Raw genomic sequence first — 22,691 nt, 5'->3', positions numbered from 1 at the left:
TTAGTAGAACTGGAACACCAAGTGCAAGGATAGTTTGTGTAATTCAAACTACAATATCCTCCATTACTGTGGAAATCATTTGGCCTACCTAACATTATTGCTGTAGTTTCAGGAAATGCGGTATTTGAGTTTGTACTCTGCGTTTGTTTAAAATACAACTAGATCTATTCGTACAAGAACAATTAGAGTTTATTTGTGTCTTTCTAGCATTATGTAAACTAGATTGTTTGTGATTTTGCTTCCAATATACGTTGTGACTGTCATCTACATTCACAAATAACTAATATTTACTTTATTTCTGTTGTACACAAGTTTATGAAATTAACAGGGAACCATCGAAATTAAAAATGCTGTATCAATGTTGATATTTGTTTTAAGTTGTTGATTTTGATTCCTTTTTTTATATGCAAGAAGACTGACTTAAATTGTCTTGAGTTATAAGTTGCAAATGAATTTGTATAGAATTATTTGCACTAAATAAAAACATTAACGTATGTTCGATTTTATGTGATTCGAACTACACACAAAACATCCTTGTTATCTCATTCATTTATTTTTAACAACTGGTTACTAAGCAACAAAATAGCATACCATTACATTTCTTTCTTTTTCTTCCACACACAGTAAGTGATTATACATTTCACAATTTGAAATTAGTTAATTTGAACATTAATTTGAAATACTAGAAGATTCTAGAAAAACTACCAATTAATATGTCACTCCTCCAAATTAACAAGTATTTGTGGTTCATTTCTGATCGTATAAAACATAAAATACTACAACTAATTCAAGCACCATGGTGTGGAACATAGTTGGAAAAATATTCTGAATTTTCTTATCTTACCCCTTCGGGGCACCCGGCCGAGGATCTTGGAAAGTTGTTGTGCGGGTGTTGTGGTCAACAAAATACCGAACTCCATCTTCTGTTAGTCTAATCTCCCAACCTGGAGGAAGTGGTGGCTCATCAGCACCCAAAGCCACTGGCTGTTCTTGACTGTAGCAAAGAGAAAAGTTAAATGGCAAATTTGTTCCATTAGATCAATTGTGGTAAGAAGATTTGAGGAAATTGACAGAAATGACAAGGAAATGGGAGGAAGCATCCTTGTGTTTCACTGAAGGTACCAGATTAGTACAGAAAGTTTCAAACAGGAGAAAAAAAAAGGGAAGAAAAGTTTTACAGGCATGTATTATACAGGGTGTCCCAAATAAAAGTATTGATTTGTGATAATAATTTATAGTAGCATGGTAGGAAATATTATTAATGTGGTTTTGGTTATTTACAGGTGAGAACAGGTCAACGAGGAAGATGTACCGTCAATGAAGATGATTTCATGATGGTTGTGGTAAACGCGGTTTAAAATTACTTACGTGAAATTTAGAAGATTTCGCACTTCCGCATTGCACAATTTAATGGTTAAATCCTATTAATTTCGAAGATCCACTGTCTTCATTCACAAAAGGATACGGCATTTTCGTGCCCTTTTGTGAATGAAGACAGTGGATCTTTGAAATTAATAGGATTTAACCATTAAATTGTGCAATGCAGAAGTGCGAAATCTTCTAAATTTCACGTAAGTAATGAAGATGATGTTAACATTGCAGCAAAGAATTTTTGTCATCGAGTCGTATGTAAGGCATACATCCTTCAAGGTTTGCCATTGACGAACTTAGGGTTAACATCGCATCAGCAATTGCAAACAACACAGCATCAGCTCCAGAACACATTCCAAAATGTGCTTAAAAGAACGGACCTGTGCCTGCAGATGGGTGGAGGCCACTTCTAACATCTCCTGAAGTGGCATATATAGATGTACACTGTAATACATTCTCGTACATTGTGGTACATTTCCTTACATGTTGCAATTGTATATACTTCACAGAAAAACATATAAACACGGTGTTATAATTACCTTTGATCTGGACATACTTCTATTTTGGACACCCTGTGTATAGTAATACACTAAACTCATAATCACATCCACAAATAATATTAAAAAGTTCAGTTTCTTAACTAAACTTCTTTAATTGATCATGCTTAAATGTACAGTGGAACCTCGATTTTACGTTTTTCAGGGGACCAAGCTGAAAGAACTTAAAATGCAGGAAAATTTTATAACATTTTGCTACGTTGGGACCATGAAGATTTAATGTATAATGCAGGAAAATGTAAAATCCGAGAACGTTAAATCAGGGTTCCACTGTATACATACATCTTTCTCAAGAATTAAGTATACAATAAAATCTAATTGACAACAATGTTATAAAATTAAAATAAAAGATAAAACATCAAAAATGTTTAATTAAAATACAAAAAATGTCAGAAGAGGAACCACTTGCACATACTAATGCAACAGCTGGGAAGGTTCTGTTGGAAGAATGAGAGCCAGAAGTATTGATTGTTTAGACTTGTGGGAAAAATTGGTCACATGGTCTGACCGATGGTCATTTTGCAGTAATGGTGGTCATATTGGATTTTTTCAGTTATTATTTTTAAATATTATCCCATAATATAACAATGTAATATGTCATTTCATACTGTTTTTGGCACCATGAACGCAATAATGGCACGTAAACGCATCACAAGTATGAGTTTCGTGGAAATGTATGGCAAAGTTTAAAATTCTGTGATAGTTTTAACCTTTGTACACACATTCATTTTTAGTTTTCTTTTTTGCAGAATCATTTGTGCCTTGCAAAGAATTAAAAATGGAAGCAGTTGAATTAGTGTTGTCTCTTTCGAAAGAAAGGAGAAAAGACTCTGATGAAGCTTACATTTTTGTTATATGTAAATCCTATGCCAAGATCAGATTTTAGCAAAGATAACTCACAATTTAGCTGAATGACACGATGTCCCAATACCACCTTCAATTAAGCCCGAGATTTTCGTCCATGGTGCTACGGACAATTATGAAAGAGAAGAAGCTACACTGTCGGCTATGCATGGAACACCCGACACAGTACTCGTTCTTTAATCATGAGGTTCACAATTACCACCCATATTGGAAAAGAATGATGGTACAGAAAACCATGTTGATACATTTAAAACTGATGTTACATCACCTAGTCAGAACAAAGAACTGAAGCTCACCAATTCCTTCACTAATCTAAACCAAAGCAAAGAAGCATGATTCCTAGTAACTTGATGCCAAATAGTGGTTTAGTCGCAGCATCTGGCATTTGAAAGCCAGGAAGGACTTGGACCATGTATGGTTTCTCTCAAGAAGAAACTAAACATACCATCAAGGAATTCCCGTATTCCAATTCATCTTGATGGACAATTACTCAATTTACTCCAATCCTTCCGTAGGATATCCAGCAACACCATATGATTCCATATATGCAACCATGGTTAACTTTCAAGATGTTCTGTCAGAATTAAGCGAGTTCATTCTGGCATGATGAAGGGAGTATATCGCATAGTTAAGGAAATTCAGCTTCTTCCTGACAAAGTTTTCAATTGTCTCTCTTGGCCTAGGAGGATTTCATCTCAAAGATTTAGTGATGTCATGTATCGGACGGACTATATCTCAAAAAGAGAAAAGCTTTTGAAATTCTTATAGAAAATTGCATGATGGGCCCACTTTCAGCTAAAAAGACTTTAAATGGACATCATTCTGCTCTAGCACTTAAAGCAATTGGGATGATTTGTGGAGTCATGGAAACACTTCAGGCAAAGCAGTTTAGAAAATAATGAAGAAACAAGAAATTCTGGGGTTTTAAAAAATTTTCACGCATGTAGTCCTCAAATGGCACCAATCTCAGTGAGACATTTCATTATCGGGACTTCCATGTATGCGTTCTTAGTGTGTGCTTCCCAATTACTTTTCTTTGCATTTGATAGAATTATGCATGTTGGTGTAGTTCATACTACAATGAATGTTTGAAACACAAAGAGGAGCACCCTACGATATATGAATATTTCAAAACTTTACTGTTCATTCCAACAAAATATTCCACAGTATTGCCTTAGATCAAGCATTAGAGAAACCAGAAAAGGGACCAGAATGCATATTTGGAATTACGAGGCGATGGCGCAACGTGCAGAGCAATTCATTGCAAACGTACTTGGTTCATTTTAATTAACTTGAGATGAAGTGTGGTTCGAACAGTACCATGAAGCAAAATATGTCAACTTTTCAAAACTGTCCTCTGTCTTCTACCATGCTCTTCCACATAAAGTGTGGAGGATACATTCATATGGATGGATGTGCTGAAAACAACCCACAGCTGGGTACTTTAAACTATAGTTATGAAGAAAACAACAGTACTTAACAAACCTGCAATAGCAGAACATTTGATTTCCTTTTTGTTCCACCTTGTACCTGCCAGAAGTGTCTACATGCTACTCTGCGGGGTCATTCCACGTCATTTCAACGAGGTCATGCCACCCACCATCTCTCAGATTTTTATGATACTTGGTGTGTACCCTTCCCCTATGGTTGAAAGAAACACCCCGAATTTTTTTCGCTCTATCTCAAATGGTTTTAATTTTACATAACTTTGTAATGTCATTAAATATGTGTGTGTCACTCTTGAGACTCTCGACACAATATACCTTTGCTTACATTTTATATTTTCTTCTTAACCAATGATCAAATCTTTTTGAAATTTTGCATAAAGCTCAATGAAATAATGAGGATTTTATAAAAAAAAAACATCAGCACTCAAAATGTTATATAAAAGCCTCAAAAAGACTAATAATGTGCTTGTAGTCTCATTTTTGTGGTGGAAAAACTAATTACAAAAACCTGAATTTTCAGCATGTGGGCTTGATGGAACCAAAAGTTATTGATGTTGTAAATCATTGCAAAGACATGCTCTTTCTCTACAAAAAATATTATTGTTTTTTTTTACTCCTCTTTCCGAAAATTTTAAAATTTTTTGAACATTGTGGAAAATTTCAGGGTCAATCCATACCAATTGTTCCAACACTAATGGCTCGACCATTTTTTAAAAAAAATCATTTTTTTGTTGTTGTAACCCCTATGCAAGGGTAGTTCAAAACAAGCATTATTTTCCTAAAACAACTTCGTTTGAAAATGGTGGCCATCTTTGTTTCATGACTTGCGGAATTTTTGACCTTTGCAGACAGTTGCGATAATTATGATAACTCAGATAAGAAAAATGATAGAATGCTGGGGTAAAAAACATCGTTTTCAGTACATTTTAAGCTATATTTTGTGTTCTGTACCGTTTTCACCATCTCTAATGCAAATTGTTGAAATTTAGGACCAAAACTGACTGATATTCAATTTTGTAGGTAAATCAATTTCTAGGATATTTTTTTACTGGGTAAGCAATGAAATATCATGGCAATAATTGTTTTTAGAGGAAACATATACATCCAAAGTTTTTTAAGCAGAAAATATTTGAGCTCTCTAACTTATTTCCAGTTTTTTCATTTTTTTCAAAATTTGAGCATCAATATATATCTGGTTGGGAGGGGATTCCCTGATGGCATAGTGGTAACGTCGTAGCTTTGTAATGAAGGGGTTCCAGGTTTTATACCTGGTGGATCCCACTTTAAACTGTAGGTCCAGTCTCGATTAGCCTTCAATGCATAAACTGGACTTAAAACTGAAATCAAACAAATATCTCGTTGGGAAACTAATAACATTTTATGTTTACAGCATCCTGGTAGAAAAAAATGAGATTGATATTCTATGGATAACAAAGTTACAATGGGGGGAAGTTGGGCAAACACAGGCAAATTTACGTGATTAGTTCCAAATAAATATTTACTTTTAATGAACTGTCATGAAATTACAATTATTTTATGTATTAATAAATTGCATCATACGAATGGCATAGTAAGCCCGTTAGTAGCGATTATCAATGAACACATGTTTAAGGCAGTGTGTCCAATATTTTCTTCTAAAACTTTGGATGTATATGTTTCCTCTAAAAACAATTATTGCTATGATATTTCATTGCTTACCTGGTACAAAAAAATATCCTAAACATTGATTTCCATATAAAATTGAATATCAGTCCGATTTGGTCCTAAATGTTAACAATTTGCATTAGAGATGGTCAAAAAGGTACAGAACACAAAATGTAGCTTAAAAGTTTTTCGCAGGAGTAAAAAAAAATAAAAATATTCTTTGTAGAGAAAGAGCATGTCCTTCCAATGATTTAAAACATTAATAACTTTTGGTTCCATCAAGACCACATGCTGAAAATTCAGGTTTTCGTAACCTAGCTTTTCCACCACAAAAATTAGGCTGCAAACCCATTATTAGTCTTTTTGAGGCTTTTATATAACATTTTGGTGCTGATGTATTTTTTTATGAAATCCTCACTATTTCATTGAGCTTTATGTAAAATTTCAAAAAGATTTGATCATTGGTTAAGTAGAAAGAATCTGAAATGTAAGCAAAGGTATCTTGTGTCGAGAGTCTAAAGAGAAAGAGTGACACACAACACATATTTAATGACATTTCAAAGTGCTGTAAAATTAAAACCATTTGAGATAGAGCGAAAACAAATTCGGGGGTTTCTTTCAACCATAGGGGAAGGGTGCACACCAAGTTTCACAAAAATCTGAGATGGTGGGTGACAATCTTCTTTTTTGTATTGATTTGATATGGTTAAGTTGGAAACATCAGTTTTTGTACATTTTGCAAGTGCAAAAGAAATAATTTATGTTAAAATGTTTAGTGGAAAAGAAAACACATGAAACATTAAAAAATATTGAGTCAATATTTCCTCTTCCAAATGTAAAAGGCCACATAGCATTTACTCTTTTTTCTAGAGCATTTTCAAGGCTTTATTTTTAACTCAGCATGCTTGAAAACATATAAAATGATATACTACTCCCCATATTACTCCAAAAAGTGTAAAAAAATCCATCAAAAATTCAAGATGGCGGAAATATCCCGAAAATGACAAGTCAGAACATGACCAATATTTTTTTAATGCCTACATATAGTAGAGATCATATAAATAAACAGAATTTATGGCTCTGAAAATTTCAACAGAACTCTCCTAGCTCCTAGACTATACCCCTTTATTAAAAATTTTCTTCTTATGGAATTGTCCTTATGTGAACATACAAGAAAGTATTATTTGTCACATCATTCTCCTTACCCTTGTGTTCGAGGATCCTCCCATTGCGTTGTTCGGTTCTTGTGATTTACAAAATAAACCCGGCCATCAGGTTGCACTCTCTTTTCCCAACCTGCTGGGAGTGCACCCAAAGTGTCATCATCATCAGTTGCTGGTGCTGGTGAAGATCCAGTGTGCTGCAAAATGGCATGTACGAAAATCAGTACCACATCTAACCAGTTCCTTTTTATGACTACCCTATGCAGATTTACCACCAAGGGTGAAAATACAAAAGTAAAAAAGGAACTAAATGAAAGGTGTACACAAAAATTAACTCATAACATATAAATGGACACGTTCATCTGAATGCCCACTTGGCTAGGTTAAGAATAACCTTATCGCTGTAAGTATGGAGCACAATATTATAAAATATTGCATTTGAGTGCCTGTATCAAGGCATAAAACAAAGTTTATTTCCTTCCTTCCTTCCCTATCCTAAAAATACACTATGTTGCCATTCGTCACCCCTTACCAGTACGTTAATCCGGTCGTAGAACCACATCAGTATTGTGTAGGGCCACCTTTCGCCGCAATGACGTCTGCAAGCCTTCGAGGAAGACTTTCCTCCAATTTGTGATATGTGTCGACGGGAATCTTGCCCCATTCCTGCTGCAAAGTGGCAAACAGCTTAGTGGTGTTTTTTGGGCAGCTCTCTCAGCCTGGCTCTCAAGCGGCGCTCCAACTCGTCCCAAAGGTGTTCAATTGGGTTATCTGGACGTTGGGCCGGCCAATCAAGTTTTTGCACACCCATGTCCTCGAATCACGTGTTGATAATGCCTGCCGTATGACATGGAGCATTGTCGTGCTGAAACAGGTATGGGCCGCCAATACACAATACACAGTACGCATCGGCATACATGTTTCCCCAAACTAAAACAAGAGGACCAAGACCATACCACGAAAAGCAGGACCACACCATGATGCCACTTCCACCGACTTTCACTGTGGGTACGATACAGTCCTGTAAAGAGCGTTCACCGGGCATACGCCACACCCACACGTCCATCAGACCGCCACATCTGGTAGCACGATTCATCACTCCATAGGACAGATTTCCATTGTTCGAGAGTCCAATGGCGGAGTTTCTTTCACCACTGTAACCGATGGGTCAAATTGCAGGCTGTGATATGCAGCTTGTGAACTGCTGCGCGACCATGAAAACCAAGGGCGACGATCTCCCTGCAGACAGTAGGATCACTTGCAGCACTACTGGAAGCCGATCGAAACTCCACACGTTTCAAGCATCAACGGTCACGATCTGTTAATATTTTTGGTTTACTGGGTCTGGGTCGGCATGTCATGACCCTCTCTCACTTACACTTCATGATAACATCACTCACTGTCGACAGCGGTATCTGAAATTTGTTGGAAATCTCATGGGTCGAATGCCCAAACCTGTGGGCTCCAATGATCATCCCTCGTTCCACCTCATTCAGTTCACATCGTCTGTCCATATTGACTGCTGTAGCTGGTATGAGTGTATTCTAAACCGGCAATGCCTTTTGAGGTTGTATGACGTGTACAGACGATCCCAAGCACTTTTTGAGGGGGTGTTTGGTGATGAATGGCAACATAAGTGTAGTACAATATGGCTTTTCCAGAGGAAAAATTTTAACATATGTAATGAACTACAGTGGCTTTCAAATTTTACACTTTCCTGCATTTTGTGCAGTTCAAATACCTTAAAAGTTATGCTCCATTGATGTGTTGCAAAAATGGATTTCACAATTAAAGAGTAGTTGTCAATGGTTAAGGGTGTCCCAAAATATATCTACGAGGAATAATGATGTATGACTTGAGTAATGAAGAAAAAATGTGTTAGTAGGTTAAGTATGTTGCCATGAATTTAAATTATATGTCTGAACAGGGTTTGATCAAATATTTGCCAAACACTTGTTTCAGTGCTTGATATAGAATGTCGGTTACTTTTGGGTCTGATTGTCCAAATTGATCATCTATTGCATTTTTTTTTTTTTTGAAGAAAAAAAAACTATATTCATTACCATGGGAGAGCTGGTTCAAATCTAATACTGGACTACCTCCAAAATGTTCTCCCCACAAGTTCTCAATTCTTCACTGAATTACAGTACTCCTCTATAATAAATATATGATGAAACTCCATGGTATACATGATCAATTAGACTTCTAAAAAAGGCAAAGGAAAACCAAATTATAAGAATCAATTAGTACAGAGTTCCAGTTTTGGTGTACTGTATTCACTCCTTGTGGACTTAATAATCCTTAAAAACTGGTGGATATAGACCCCCTTAGAATGGTATGTATTAATATTTAAAACTGTTCTGAAACCACCTTCAAAATATATTGATTCAAAATGATATTAGCTTACATCCCCTCATGAACTTTCAAGACATCAACTTTAATGAGAGTCATACAGCAGTATTAATCACAAACAACAGAATTAGTGATGATAAAATATGTATTAGCAGTTTTTAATTCAAATTCCCCTACCTGTGGATAAAGGAATCGTTGATTTCCTTGTTGAACTACATGAGCTCTTTCCCCCTGCCACTGCTGGTAATGCTGCAAACGTTCACTGTTCGGCCTCTGCCACGTTGTTGTACGTGTATTGTGATCCACATAATAGATACGTCCTCTGGGATCTCTGCGAATTTCCCAACCTGCCGGAAGTGGCTGTGGTCGCTCCCACGATGTACTGCGAGTGTTATGGTCTACGTAGTAACGGCGTCCATATACATCGTAACGCATTTCCCATCTGCAATATTAGTATAATATTCTGCTAACATTCCACAATGGTGACTACAATTGATGATACATTCATCCAAGAAATTATGCTGCCCTAAACACTATTCTTACACACTCAGGGTTCCCACACATCATTTTTGATATATGTATTGACTTGTCCTCATATAATTCCAGTCTCTTCAGGTCATATATCCCACATTTCTGGTTATAAATGTATATTTCTTCACTAGAGGGCAATTCCATGAAAAAGTAAACCTGAAAGGCAAAATACAAAAGGATGTGTACGGGTAAGGGGAATGTACAAATTGAAGCTCTGATATCCATATTTCATGATATCAGCAATATCCAGTCTGTTTCAGTTTTTCTGCCAATATCAACATTGCAAAACAATATATGGCTTCCAGTGCCCTATCCCTACATACAGTGAACTGATTTTTGCACAGCCAAATCGTAGTGCATATGTGTAAATTCATCATCATAAAGTGATTGATATTAAAAATACATATATATGGAGGAAGAAATTGCTAGTGGAAAAATAGGGAACATCAGCTATAGAAGTAAGCACAGGCCTGTAAAATACGTAGTATTTGTAGGCTGATTGAGACGAAATTTTGAAAAAGTTGCAACACTGAAGCTGGTTTTAGGTATAGAACAATAGTATTGTGTATTTAAAGTTAAGTTTCATGACAAACATAGCTTCAGATTAGCAAAAGGAATTTCTCATTATCAGTGTTGCTACAGTGGCATCACAGAATCATATGTATGTCACAAAATTACATAAGATGGTGCAGGGCCTGATAATGACGACGACCCCACAGCAAAAAATAATAATTTTGTGTAATTTTGCATCATGTGACCGAAACGTTGGTGCAGAATGGACCACAGATAGTGGCATACCCAAGCAGAGGTTGGTGGGGGTCATAGCCCCCTTTGGACAAGTATCTAGGAAGGAAAAGCATCGAATGACATGGGTACCTGGGGGAAACCCTGGGGGGGTAAAGGTGGTCAGGGGCGTGATGCTGATCACATCACCCCCACTAACGACCGGATCAAGAAAGTGTGGGGCGTTACCCCCACACCCCCTATACGCCTTTATGGCGTGGTGCTAAGCACAGGGGAGCACTTTACCTTTTACCTTTTTACTAGGCAGGAAAAGATAGCAAAATGAGGGACGACTACTAATAAATGCATACAAACCCCCTCCTTTTCTTTAACCCTTAGTACGCCGCGCGGCCTGACGAAAGTAAGCCCAGTGTCGCCGAGGCTTTGAGCGGGAAATTTGAATTTGTATACATAATTTAGAAAAATCGTAATAACTCTGGCACTATGGGACCAATCTACTTCGGATAACTTTTGTTTTGCAGGCAATACATCGGTGCATGCAACCATGTAAAATTTGGATGCCCCAACAGCGGGGGGGGTTACATCCCCCGAATTTTAATTAAAAAACATAAAAATGTGGAGTTTGCCCCCTCTTCTCCAGCTAGTTTGGGGAGAAAACCCGAACTTTTGCTTTTTTTTTTGTTCGCACTTGCATCTTGTGTAGCTACTGTGAATCTATTTCTTCCCTGTTGAGTCGGCTCTTTGTGGAAATATGTCCGGAAGGAAACGATTGTGCGTTAGGGAAATCAATGAACTGTTATATGATACAAACTGTTTATGGTGACGCCTTTCCTAACAGAGGCCTTTGCAATCGTTTGTTTTGTCTATACTTCTGATGGACGCATGCTGACACATGCTTCTGGCCTCTGGCTATCGTCAAGCTTCATTGCATTTCTAACATAGAGGTGACAGAAAGCTGACACCGCCAAACCTCATCCAATCCCCTCTCCCCTTGCCCTACCCCCCCCACCACTACTTCAGCTGGATCACCAGGTCTAAACACAAAGAAGAATGTGTGCCTTATCAGTACTAAATCACAGCGTTGGAAGCTTGGAGGAAAACAGCGTTGTAAATACGAAGCATTCATTGTGTCTGTCAAGTTACGAACAAGTGTTTGGGTGAGCCCAAACACGTGACATATTCCGAGAAAGGAGGGGGGCGATTTGGAAAACACGATTGCAAAACATGTTCCCGAACGAACTGTCAGTGTTTCAACCTCAATATACACATATAAGTGTGGCAAACCCTCGATAATTGTACCTAAAGCTGTTTGTATCATGTGTGTTACGGCGGCTACTAGGGACATACTTTTTTTGTCACATATATGAGACGGCGGCGGACTAAGGGTTAAAAAATAAACTGGGCAAGCCAACGATTGCTGACATTGCTTGCCATGGGAATACTGTACTGGACATTGTAGCATCATAGCCTCTCCATTATGGGTGGGTGAAAAAGGAGACTAGGTGTCTTGATGTGCTGGACAGTCAACTTTATGCATTTAAAAAAAAAACACATTCATCAAGAGAAAACTAAGTGCAGCATGATACAATCTGCTGACTACGATGGTCGCCCACCAGTTCTGCCATCTTCACAGCATGTATCTGGACTGCTACACAGACCTTATCCCCTTGCGACCATTTCAGATGAAATGTCCCATAATAAGTTTGCTGCCGATGGTTTTCTGAAATTGCTCCCGAGAGAAGAGAAACAGACAGCCAAAGATACAATCCATCAAAGTAATTTCAGATGTGCTGCAAGCCAATTGAGACAAAAATACCTGTTTGAAAATATGACATTTTTACGTGATCTGTTTCATTTAAAGCACCTTCAAAGATCTTTGCCAACAGTCATGGTAAGAATGGCAAGGGTAACCAATGGCACTGGTGGTGAACTGAAAAGGTAGGCAACTTGGCAATTCTATCAGGTTCACATCAATATTGTGAAGACAGGAATGCAAGGATTTGTATTAGATACCTATCAGCTGTTGACATTCAACAAACACAGCTTGACCTTGATGCAGATGGGGTAATCTAAAGTGAGTTAATATTCCTGGCACAAGAAGAACACATTCTATTCTTGTACATAATCATTCTACCATCTTTCTCAAGGTATATCATGATAACATTGTATAACACTTTTCAATTTGGGATACACCAAGGTAAGCTTCTTCGTGACCTGGAGCATACAGGAACCCAGCCTGTAACATCTACAGCCTGTGTACGAAGCCTTGTTCTGGCAACATACGCTGTTAAGAGGAGCAAAAAGACCTATATAACTCAAATAACGAATGCAACAGAGAGAGAGAGAGTATGAAGTGCTGAACCTGCATCACAAAGATAACCATGAAAAAGTGTTTGTCTTCCTGGGTCCAGAAGATAATTGTTGGGTTGATGCAGATGACATGAGCTTTCTTTTTGAGCAGCCCGAGATTCAAGTGACTGAGCGTGTTCATTGTTTTCATCAGTTGTATTCCGTGACAGTATATAACAGTTCATTGATTAATCAATTGTGATTATCTTTCTTAGTTTTTCTGCCACTTTTGGCTAATCACAAAGATAGGATAAGCAATGGTATGATGAAGCTGATGAAGGGACACACGAAAAACATCAATGGCCAGGCCAGGATTTGAACCTGGGAAACTGGCTTTGTAGCATGCTGTTAACTTCTCCACCACAGAGGTTGACTGTAGATAATGGATAGCATTAGTGATGGCAAATATGTATCACTATTTTTTATTTGAATTATGTTTAATTTCAAACAATTTACGTGTTTTGTATGTGCATTAGTGATGTTGGACAAATTCTGATTCTGACGCTGATTCCGTGACATTACATCTTTCAAAGAGATTGTTTTAGAACTCTATATGTCTGAAGTTAAAAGATCTTGTATTTCTTGCATTATGTTCCTTGCATCATGTACTTGTTTCTGAATAATAGATATTTGTTTCGGTTTTATGTATCTCACAGATATATATTGCTGTCACAACATGTGATCATACAATGGTTGACCCAAAGATGATACCGTGACGTTATCATTAATCATTATTAATGTGTTTATTTATTGTATGCTGCCTTGACACTTCAATATGCCATGTTACCTTGATGTACATAGGTAACTGTAACCACCATATGCATGACCTGTTCCTTATACTTTTACATACTTAAAAACATCAATCATTAGGGGCAAGCTGATAGTCCAAAACAGATTCAGTGACAAATGGAACTGCCCTAGACAAGTAAAATGCTAAAGATTATCTCTTATCTAGAAGGTTCCAACCTAACATATAACAAGATTGGAATTTTAACCAATGTTAATGACACTTACTTCAGCCAAAAACAATAGAGTTAAATTCATATATTGTATGAAACAGAAAAAAAAAGTTAGAAATAATGCTAAGTTGTAATACATTTCCTACATTTCAATTGACCTCCTTAATATTTGTAACCAGGTAACAGCAATGGATTTTGCCTTAGAAAAAGAAACTACATATTAATACATATTTTACAAAACCATGGTACACGAATTTTACCTTATTAATCGTTAATTGCAGATTTTTGTTACTTAATACTCTCTGCTAAATTACAAGCTACAATGGAACTTTATTATACCTTTTCAGGGCCCTGTCTCTAAAAAACTCAAATGAAAGAAAATGTATAATCTGGGGAAAATCTATTGCATGTTGAACTATTGAAGCAAAGAAAGTAAAGTGTACAAAGAAGGAAAATGCAAAATCTGTGATCATAAAACTGTATATATAAAAATTCCACATCAGTAAATTTATTGGCAATTTTAAGGATAAACTGACACACTTTTCTCCCTATATCAGCTACTAATAGAGAATAGAGTACCGATTAATCTGACCTATCCCTAATACTTATAACACACCCAATATATCAGTTGGGTTTTTTTTTTTCAGAATGTAAAAATAGTTGTATATTATTTTACCCTGGAGGTAGTGGCTCTTCAACAGTACTCGCTTGGTTCCTTGGTGTTGTTGCCTCTGCAGTTGAACCATTTGTTGCAGATTGTGCAGCTGAGCTCACAGAACCATTAACTAATGGGGTACTACTTGTACTGGGTCCATTGCTGGTTGCATTCGACACAGGAACAGGAGTGGATGAAGCAGTAGAGCTGCCCAGCTCTGAAAGACAAGACACAAAAACAAGATCAGACAATTATTTTGTGTAGTGCAATACAATTCATTTTTCACATGCTCTTAATATTGGATTCAGGAAAAAAATTCAACAGTTTTTTTAAAAAAATAAATTTTCATGAACTTCAAGGTTCTATTAGTATGTATCAATGATTGGATATTTTGCAGGGGCTGCAAGAATGTTGCAAGACGCTTCTGTGTGGTTTAATTATCCTCGAAATTATGCAATTTCATTTATATTACAGCAGTGTTGTGTGAAAAAAGTGAATTCTGTGATTAAATGGCAACTATTTTAATATTCCAAACTAATCCTGTAATATTCGAAGCAAAACTATTGTAAACAGATGTATGTAATTCTTTCACATTAATATTAATTGATATTTTTAATACCTTTTGATACAACTTTTAAACATCGATATCTGTATCAATCAGAATCTGTAATTGTATCAGCATTGGTTTTGGTTTAAAGTGGTTTCAGATCGGCCCTAATTTTAATTAAATTATAATTCAGCACATGCTTCTAAATACAAAAAATATGGAGGGGAATAAAATTCAAAGCAAACTGGATAATTTTTAGATATTATATATCTGACAGTAGAAAACTTCTTACATCACGTGCTGGCAACGTATTTGTTAAAAACATTAAAACACACACAAAGAGCACGATTAAAAACACTTTAGCAGTTCTGCCGAGCTTTTGATCCCATCTCGGGATCATCCTCGGGGCTGGTCAAGGGGCGACGGAAGAGACACGGTTCAAGTTCCGCTACTCACTGTGACTGCCGGAAGTTGTCGTTGAGGTTTTGCAGTGTTGGTAAGTACTTGTATGTTTGGATTGTTGGCTGGGGGAGATGGATTTTTAAGATTTACTGTGTTGTAGCATGATAAATAAAGATTTCCACATAAATTGTCATTGAGATTATTTGTTTTTGATTATGTGTACACCTTCCTTAACATCCCGTTCTATATTTACTAACATACAAGTACTTACCAACACTGCAAGACCTCAATGACAACTTCCAGTAGACACAGTGAGTAGCGGAACTTGAACCGGGTCCCTTTCGTCACCCCTCGACCAGCCCTGAGGTGATTCCGAGATGGGATCGAAAGCTCGGCAGAACTGCTAAAGTGCTTTTAATCGTGCTGTTTCTGTGTGTTTTAGTGTTTTTAACAAATATTATATATCCTTCCATCCTAGGTGTTTCAAAATAAAATTTTGTAACATACTATTGTTTTTTTTTATAAATATAACATTTTGTCACAAGCCGTAACCTAAGTGCTACATCAGCAAATGCCCAGCCAAGTCCCTGGTGATGAGAGGTCACCGGGATATTTAGAAATTAGTGGCCACACTCAGGAGTGGCCTTCTACCTTGTTATGTGAATCCTAAATAAATATTGGTAAGGGGCATGAGCATTAAGAGTGGCCTGGAGTTTGGCATGAAAATAGTTTTCCTGGCCCGATGCGATACACACACCTAGCAAAATATCAGAGAACTAGGAATTCTTCTCGGCTGTGTCCTAAACCAGAGGCCAGAGGACCTCCCTCCTTTCATCATGTAACGACCCTACGTGGTTGCCACTTTATTATAATAGACCCTGCATGGTTGCTACTTTCTTTTTGAATTAACAATTCAGTTGAAAGCGTTGAGTGGAATGTCCCTGCGAGGCATACGCTTTGTTTCTAATTGTTCTATGAACGTTAATAATTGTATTTTACATTGTTAAACCCTTTCATAATTGGGAAGAGAGAGACGCGGTAGTACATAAATACAGAGAAACTAGTACTCACTTTTATCCACGAAGTTCTTTTTTTTCTTTTTCGATTAATTATCCCTGCTCTAGAGGTACAAGAGATAACCAGGCTACTGGAAGTTTGTTTAAAACACAACTACTTTCAGTTTGAGGATAAATTCTACAAACAATCCGAGGGCTTTGCGATGGGCAATCCGCTATCAGCTCCTTTAGCCTACATCGTCATGCACCTGGCTGAAAAAGAGATACTCCACACTCCAGAACTACAATACATCCGATATGGAAGGTACGCGGACGACACAATAGTCGTTTACAAAAAGACAGAACTCAACTTTCTAGTGAACAAGCTAAATAGCATCCACCCCAGGCTCAACTTCACCGTAGAACAAGAAAAACATGGTAAAATCAACTTCCTGGACATCACCATCAGTCGTGCACTTAACAAATTCACAACCACTGTCTACAGAAAACTGGATGCAGGCAACCAGTACATACATGCTCTCGCTAGCAATCCACCCAAGCAAAAAGCCAATATGTGGCTGAACTTTTATCGAAGAGGCTTCTCCTACTGTTGCAGAGAAGAGGATCTATGAGAGGAGATAGCCACCATCACTGAAATAGCCCTGAAACAACATGGCTACACGGAAGCACAACTTTCCACTTGGTGCAGTAAAGTGGAAATACAGGTGAGGCACCCTAATCAACCACAATCAACCTCCAGCCGCCAATATAAAGGGTTTGCCTTCCCCTACCATCCCACCACTTCCAACCGCATATCCAAAGGCCTTCTCCCATATGGCATCAAAGTAGCGCACAAACCCAATTCCAAAATAGCTGATAAACTGAACAAACACTAACGGTACTTCCTCTCCCCCCTTGATGATGCAGAGTGTGAATGCAAGGCACATTACATCAGCAGGTCCGTCAGATCTGTCAATGAAAGAATCCAACAGCACCTAGCAGATGCGAAAAAAGCACAACCCACTACTGGTCTTGCTAAACATATCAAATACAATAGCCATAAAATTCAAAGGGTTCAAGTCAAACACACTGCCCACATGCTCGTAGACACCAAAATCAAAGAAATGCATGCCATAATGCACTTCCCGCACGAGCTAAACATCAATAGGGGGCAAGTGCACCACACTTGGATTCCCCTACTACAACAGTTATCGCCTGGAAATAGCAGACGACACAGACCGAGATGCACAGTTAACAACAGCGCACCTAGCGGCAGCCAGAGAACTACAAACAAAAGCAACAGTACAGCAAGTTCCAACAAGGATGGTGGCAGTGGCCACTGAAAAAAAAAAACAGCAGCTTCGTGGATAAAAGTGAGTACTAGTTTCTCTGTATTTGTTGTTAAACCCTTTGTTAGTAATGTAGAGTTCTGCACAACTCGTTATTAATTGCATTGTCTAAATGCGCCCAGTTTTAGTTTATGTTAACACTTGCATCTAGTGATTTTTCCACTAGTGATTTCTCGATGTGAAACCATGATAATTGTCAGTACGGAGTTTGCAATATGTAATCAAAAAGTGTGTTGGCAACACGTACTCTTAGGATTTTCACCACCCATGCACCACCGTGAGTATAAAGCCAGCGCAGCGAGGCCCGGAGCTCAGTTGGCTCGCTGATGTCAACGGGCAAACATCCAGGGTAAACTGACCTCCCAGCCTGAAGACTAGAAGCCATCCCAGAAGGAAGGAGGAAGAAGAAAGAAGAAGAGCCTAGCAGCAACCTATCTACCTGGTCCAATCGCTTCGGCTGATAGGTACTCAGGTTCTACCTGTCCTGCTTGACTGGGAGTACCAGGACCTTTCCTTCCTAACCTGCCGTCCCTGCATAGGAGACACCGGTTGGCTTGCCAATTCCCCGCTAACGCCAGGGTGTTGCGGCATCCTTTGATCCTACCATTCAAGCATCTCACTCGTAGGGGGTACCAATTGGCTACGGCCAGTTCCGGGCTGTGGTTGGGGGTACCGTGTGCCTCCTACATTCTCTTACAGGGGAGCCCGTGACGTCGGCAGCGATCCAAGCCCTAAATAAAATTTGGTCCCCATACTCCCCTCACTGCGAGAAATAAATTGGATGTTCCCTGCTCCCCGTTATCTCTTCGAGACCAAAGGTGTGGTACAGGTAAAGACACGGAGTTACAGGCAAAGACACGTGTGCTGACAGACATTCTTTTATTGAGATTCTAATCCATATATATATATATATATATATATATATATATATATATATATATATATATACACGAATAGGATCAGAAAAGGTGCCAGAAGGGTGGATAAATACAAATGATGAAGGAGACAGTAAACACTTATCACACGACGAAAAATAATTCTATATTTCGTGATCTGAGTCGAATTTTCAAGATAGAAGGAAAAAAGATTGGCGTCACTTGGAGAAGAGGCACAGAATACTGACCGTAGTGTCTCTACGAGCAGTGTTGCTAGAAACAGTTGATAGATAACGAAAATTACTTTAACCAGTGTTTACTGTAAGGTGGGTGGGTAGTTTCGGGGAGGAGAGGAAAGGGTTACTGGTTGGCTAGATTGAGTCCGGGGGATATAGTGGCATGCATGCCTTCTATATTGCTATATAGGCCATTTCCCATCGCCTGCGGAAAGATGAGTCAGAGCGGGGGGGGGGGGGGGGTAAAAGATGGATGATGGCAACACGGAAGCAGTTATTGAAGGTGGTGTTATGGCTGTTGGTGTGGATGGCAACAGTGAAATCGGAGTTTTGGGTGGAGGAACAGTGATTATTGATCCTTAGATTCAAGGGGGTGCAGGTTTCGCCTAAGTAGAAGTTGCCGCAGATTTGGCAGATGAGCTTGTAAATTAGGTTGGATGAGTGGCAGGTGCCCTTAGGGTGAAGGCTGAACTCACCTGCCGCTGTGGAGATCAGGAGGGTGGGGGAGGTGATGAGAATGGGGCAGGTCTTGCATCTGGGTTTGTTGCACCTGTGAGCTGGGGGAGTGGTGTGGAAGGGGTGGGAGTGTTTTGGACCAAGATGTTTTGGAGGTTGGGGGGGGGGGGGGCGACGGAAGACGACCCTAGGTTTATCCCGAAAGATGTCCCTGGTATCAGGATCACTGTGCAGGATGGGGAGGAGGGAGTGGGATTTTCATAATGTGGGGGTGGTATTGGGTGATCAGAGTTGGGAGGGTTGGTTTTTGGTTGTTTGGTGCAGTTGTGGGAGGTGGCTCTAGTGATTTGTTTGTTGATGAGGGGGAGGGGTAGCCATGGTTGGTTAGGGCTTGGTGCAGGCGTAGGTTGTAGTTTTGGTGGGATGAGGGAGATGAGTTGAGGCGCTGGCCTCTGAGGGCAAAGGAAAATGGGATGGCTTTTTTGGTGTGGTAGGGGTGTGAGCTGTAGTAATGGAGATACTGGAGGTGGTTGGTCGGTTTGATGTGTATGGAAGTTTCCAAGTGGTCTCCCGCAATGTGGATGTCCACATCTAGGAAGGTCACTTGGTCTTTGGAGTGGAACCAGGTGAATTTGAGGGTAGTGAAGTCGTTCAGTTGGTTTAGGAATGTAGTGAGGGAGGGTACGCCATGTGTCCACAGGAGAAAAATGCCATCTATGAATCTTAGCCAGAGGAGTGGTTTCAGTTGCTGGGAGTCAAGGAATTCCTGTTCCAGCCTGCCCATGAACAGGTTGGCATAAGAGGCGGCCATGCGGGTACCCATAGCTGTGCCACGTATCTGCAGGTAATGTTGGTCACCAAAGCAAACGTTGTTGCAGGTAAGTACAAGGTTGGCTAGTTGTATCAAGAAGTGGGTGCTGGGATTGTGGGGTTTGGGTCGGCTGTTAAGGAATGATTCCGTGGCATGGAGGCCATGGGCATGGGGAATATTGGTGTAGAGGGGTGACATCAACTGTTGTGAGGATGGTGTTAGGTGGTAGGGATGGTAAGTTTTGGATGATGTTAAGGAAGTGGTTGGTGTTACGGAGGTAGGAGGGCAGGGCTTGGAGAGGGGTTGGAGGTGAGAGTCTAGAAAGGCTGAAATGCGTGAGTGTATATATATATACACTGCTCTCCATAAATTAAGCAACAAATGGTGATCATCCAATAGAATCAAACACAAGACCAGAGGGTGTACATATTTTATTTGTAACGAAAGAAACAAGTATCCCACGCCTTACAGAACAGAAGAAACACAAAACAAGGTACACTCGTGGGCAAAAGAAATGAAATGTACTCATGGAGCATCACAGGGGGTAAACGTTGGAGACAGAAAGTGACCGTTGTCTGACACTAATAAGGGATATGATCACCGCACGCAGCAATGCACGCCTCACAACGCCGCCGCATGCTGCCAATAAGGTTGTCCACCAACTCATTGGGTATGAGGGTCCATTGTTGGGAGAGAGACAGCTGAAGGTCTTGGGAGTGTTTGTGGAGGGGGCACAAGGCCAGCGAGACGTCTCCCCAGAGCATTCCACATGTGTTCAATGGGGTTAAGGTCCGGGGAAAGGGATGGCCACACCATGCGTTGAATATGATGTTCGTCCAAGAACTGATCGACTAGTTCTGCCCTATGGGGATGGGCATTACCGTCCTGCAGAATGAAGCCCGGACCTCGTTCTCGTGCGAAGGGTTCCACATAACGTGCAAGGACCTCATCCCTATAGCGCTGACCTGTCATGGTGCCACGTGGGAGGATATAGAAGTCATTACGTCCACCAATAGAAATGCCACCCCATACAAGCACACCTCCACCACCATATCTGTCCCTTTCAACAATATTGGAGGGATGGTAACGAGTTCCTGCCTCTCTCAAGACCAATCGGTGTCGCGAATCACTGTCCAGTGAGAACCTGGACTCATCAGTGAAGAGAACGGACCGCCACTGGACTGTCTCCAACTGTTTTCTCTTTTACCTCACATTTGCTTAATTTCTGGAGGGCAGTGTATAAGCTGGTGTTATCTTTCATTGACCCAGTAAGCCCTGAGATATTTGAGTCTGTGTTCAACGACTGGTAAGAAGTTAGCACGTATGGGTAGACTTTTGCCATCCTCCTAATTGAAGTGTTTCAAGTGTAGTAATTGTAGTAAAGTGTAGTAAAGGGGGTACGGACGTTGCAAACAACCCCTCCTCTGTGACTCCCGCAGTGAGGTTTCTTTTCATTCTGGTGTGCAAAAGCAGAAGCCCAGCTCAGACACCCACGAGACAGAGATAACCCGAACCAAAATCCCAAACCCAAATCGATCGCTTTTCCATATCACCCCACCACATCAGACAAATTAGCCAAGGCCCTTAAACCCTTCAACTGGCACACAAACCTATATCCCAAATCGGAAGAGCAATACCCAATTTCAAGAGATACTACCTACCCAAACTTGCATCCCCTGGTGTCTATAAGGCCACATGCCAATGGCACAACATCTACATTGGCAGAACCATCCGCTCCAGATGCCATACCCTTAGTGAATGAAGACAAAAGAGTCTTCAAAATTAATAGGATATAACCATTAAATTGTGCAACGTGGAAATACGAAATTTCAAAATTTCACGTAAGTAATTTTAAACCCCATTTACCGCATCCATCGTGAATAAAGTACTGATAAAATTTTCAAAAACTCATAACTGATGACATAAAATTGCAGATGTTCCTGAAAAATCTGAATGATTCATTAACCTTAATGTATTTAACAGGGCAATTGCAATAGGTTTTGACTTTCAAAAAGAACTACATGTTTTTGGCATTTCTTAAGGACATGAATTATTTGCTCATATTAATAAAAATAGTAATCAATGGCTAGGGACACAAATTTACGGTAAATAAAAACTGAGGGGAGCAGTAAAAGAATGTTAGATCGGTGGTATACACCAGTGGTGGAAAAAATATTTCGGCACACTGTTTTGAATGGTGAGAGGAAACAATATTAAAATAAAAAAAAAAACTACTGTAAATTCAGTTTTGTGATCAGCATCTGCTTATGCCTTATTTAATTTTCGAAGACAATATTATTGCAAATATGCTATACACTCAAGTCTAACAGTGAATCTATTCAGAGAATGGTGAACATGCATTTAGTTCCATTTCAAACTCAAG

General features: G+C 39.2%; 1 protein-coding gene across 4 annotated transcripts in view; it reads right to left on the bottom strand.

Annotated features, from left to right (window-relative positions):
• The window catches only part of Su(dx) (WW domain containing E3 ubiquitin protein ligase suppressor of deltex), a 78,222-nt gene that overhangs the window by 32,656 nt on the left and 22,875 nt on the right, over positions 1-22,691 (bottom strand). For all 4 annotated transcript variants that reach the window (XM_083138398.1, XM_083138401.1, XM_083138399.1 and 1 more), the window contains exons 6-9: positions 14,659-14,854; positions 9,577-9,841; positions 7,090-7,244; positions 845-994 (exon numbers count right to left, since the gene is read on the bottom strand). In XM_083138398.1, the coding sequence (XP_082994524.1) occupies positions 845-994; positions 7,090-7,244; positions 9,577-9,841; positions 14,659-14,854 (766 nt within the window). The remainder of the gene's footprint in view (positions 1-844; positions 995-7,089; positions 7,245-9,576; positions 9,842-14,658; positions 14,855-22,691) is intronic.

The sequence above is a fragment of the Lepisma saccharinum genome, chromosome 1 (assembly GCF_977018435.1).
Source record: "Lepisma saccharinum chromosome 1, izLepSacc3.1, whole genome shotgun sequence".
Taxonomy (NCBI): Eukaryota; Metazoa; Arthropoda; class Insecta; order Zygentoma; family Lepismatidae; genus Lepisma; species Lepisma saccharinum.
Note: the sequence above shows the minus strand (reverse complement) of the source record. Positions and strands in the feature narration are given on the sequence as shown.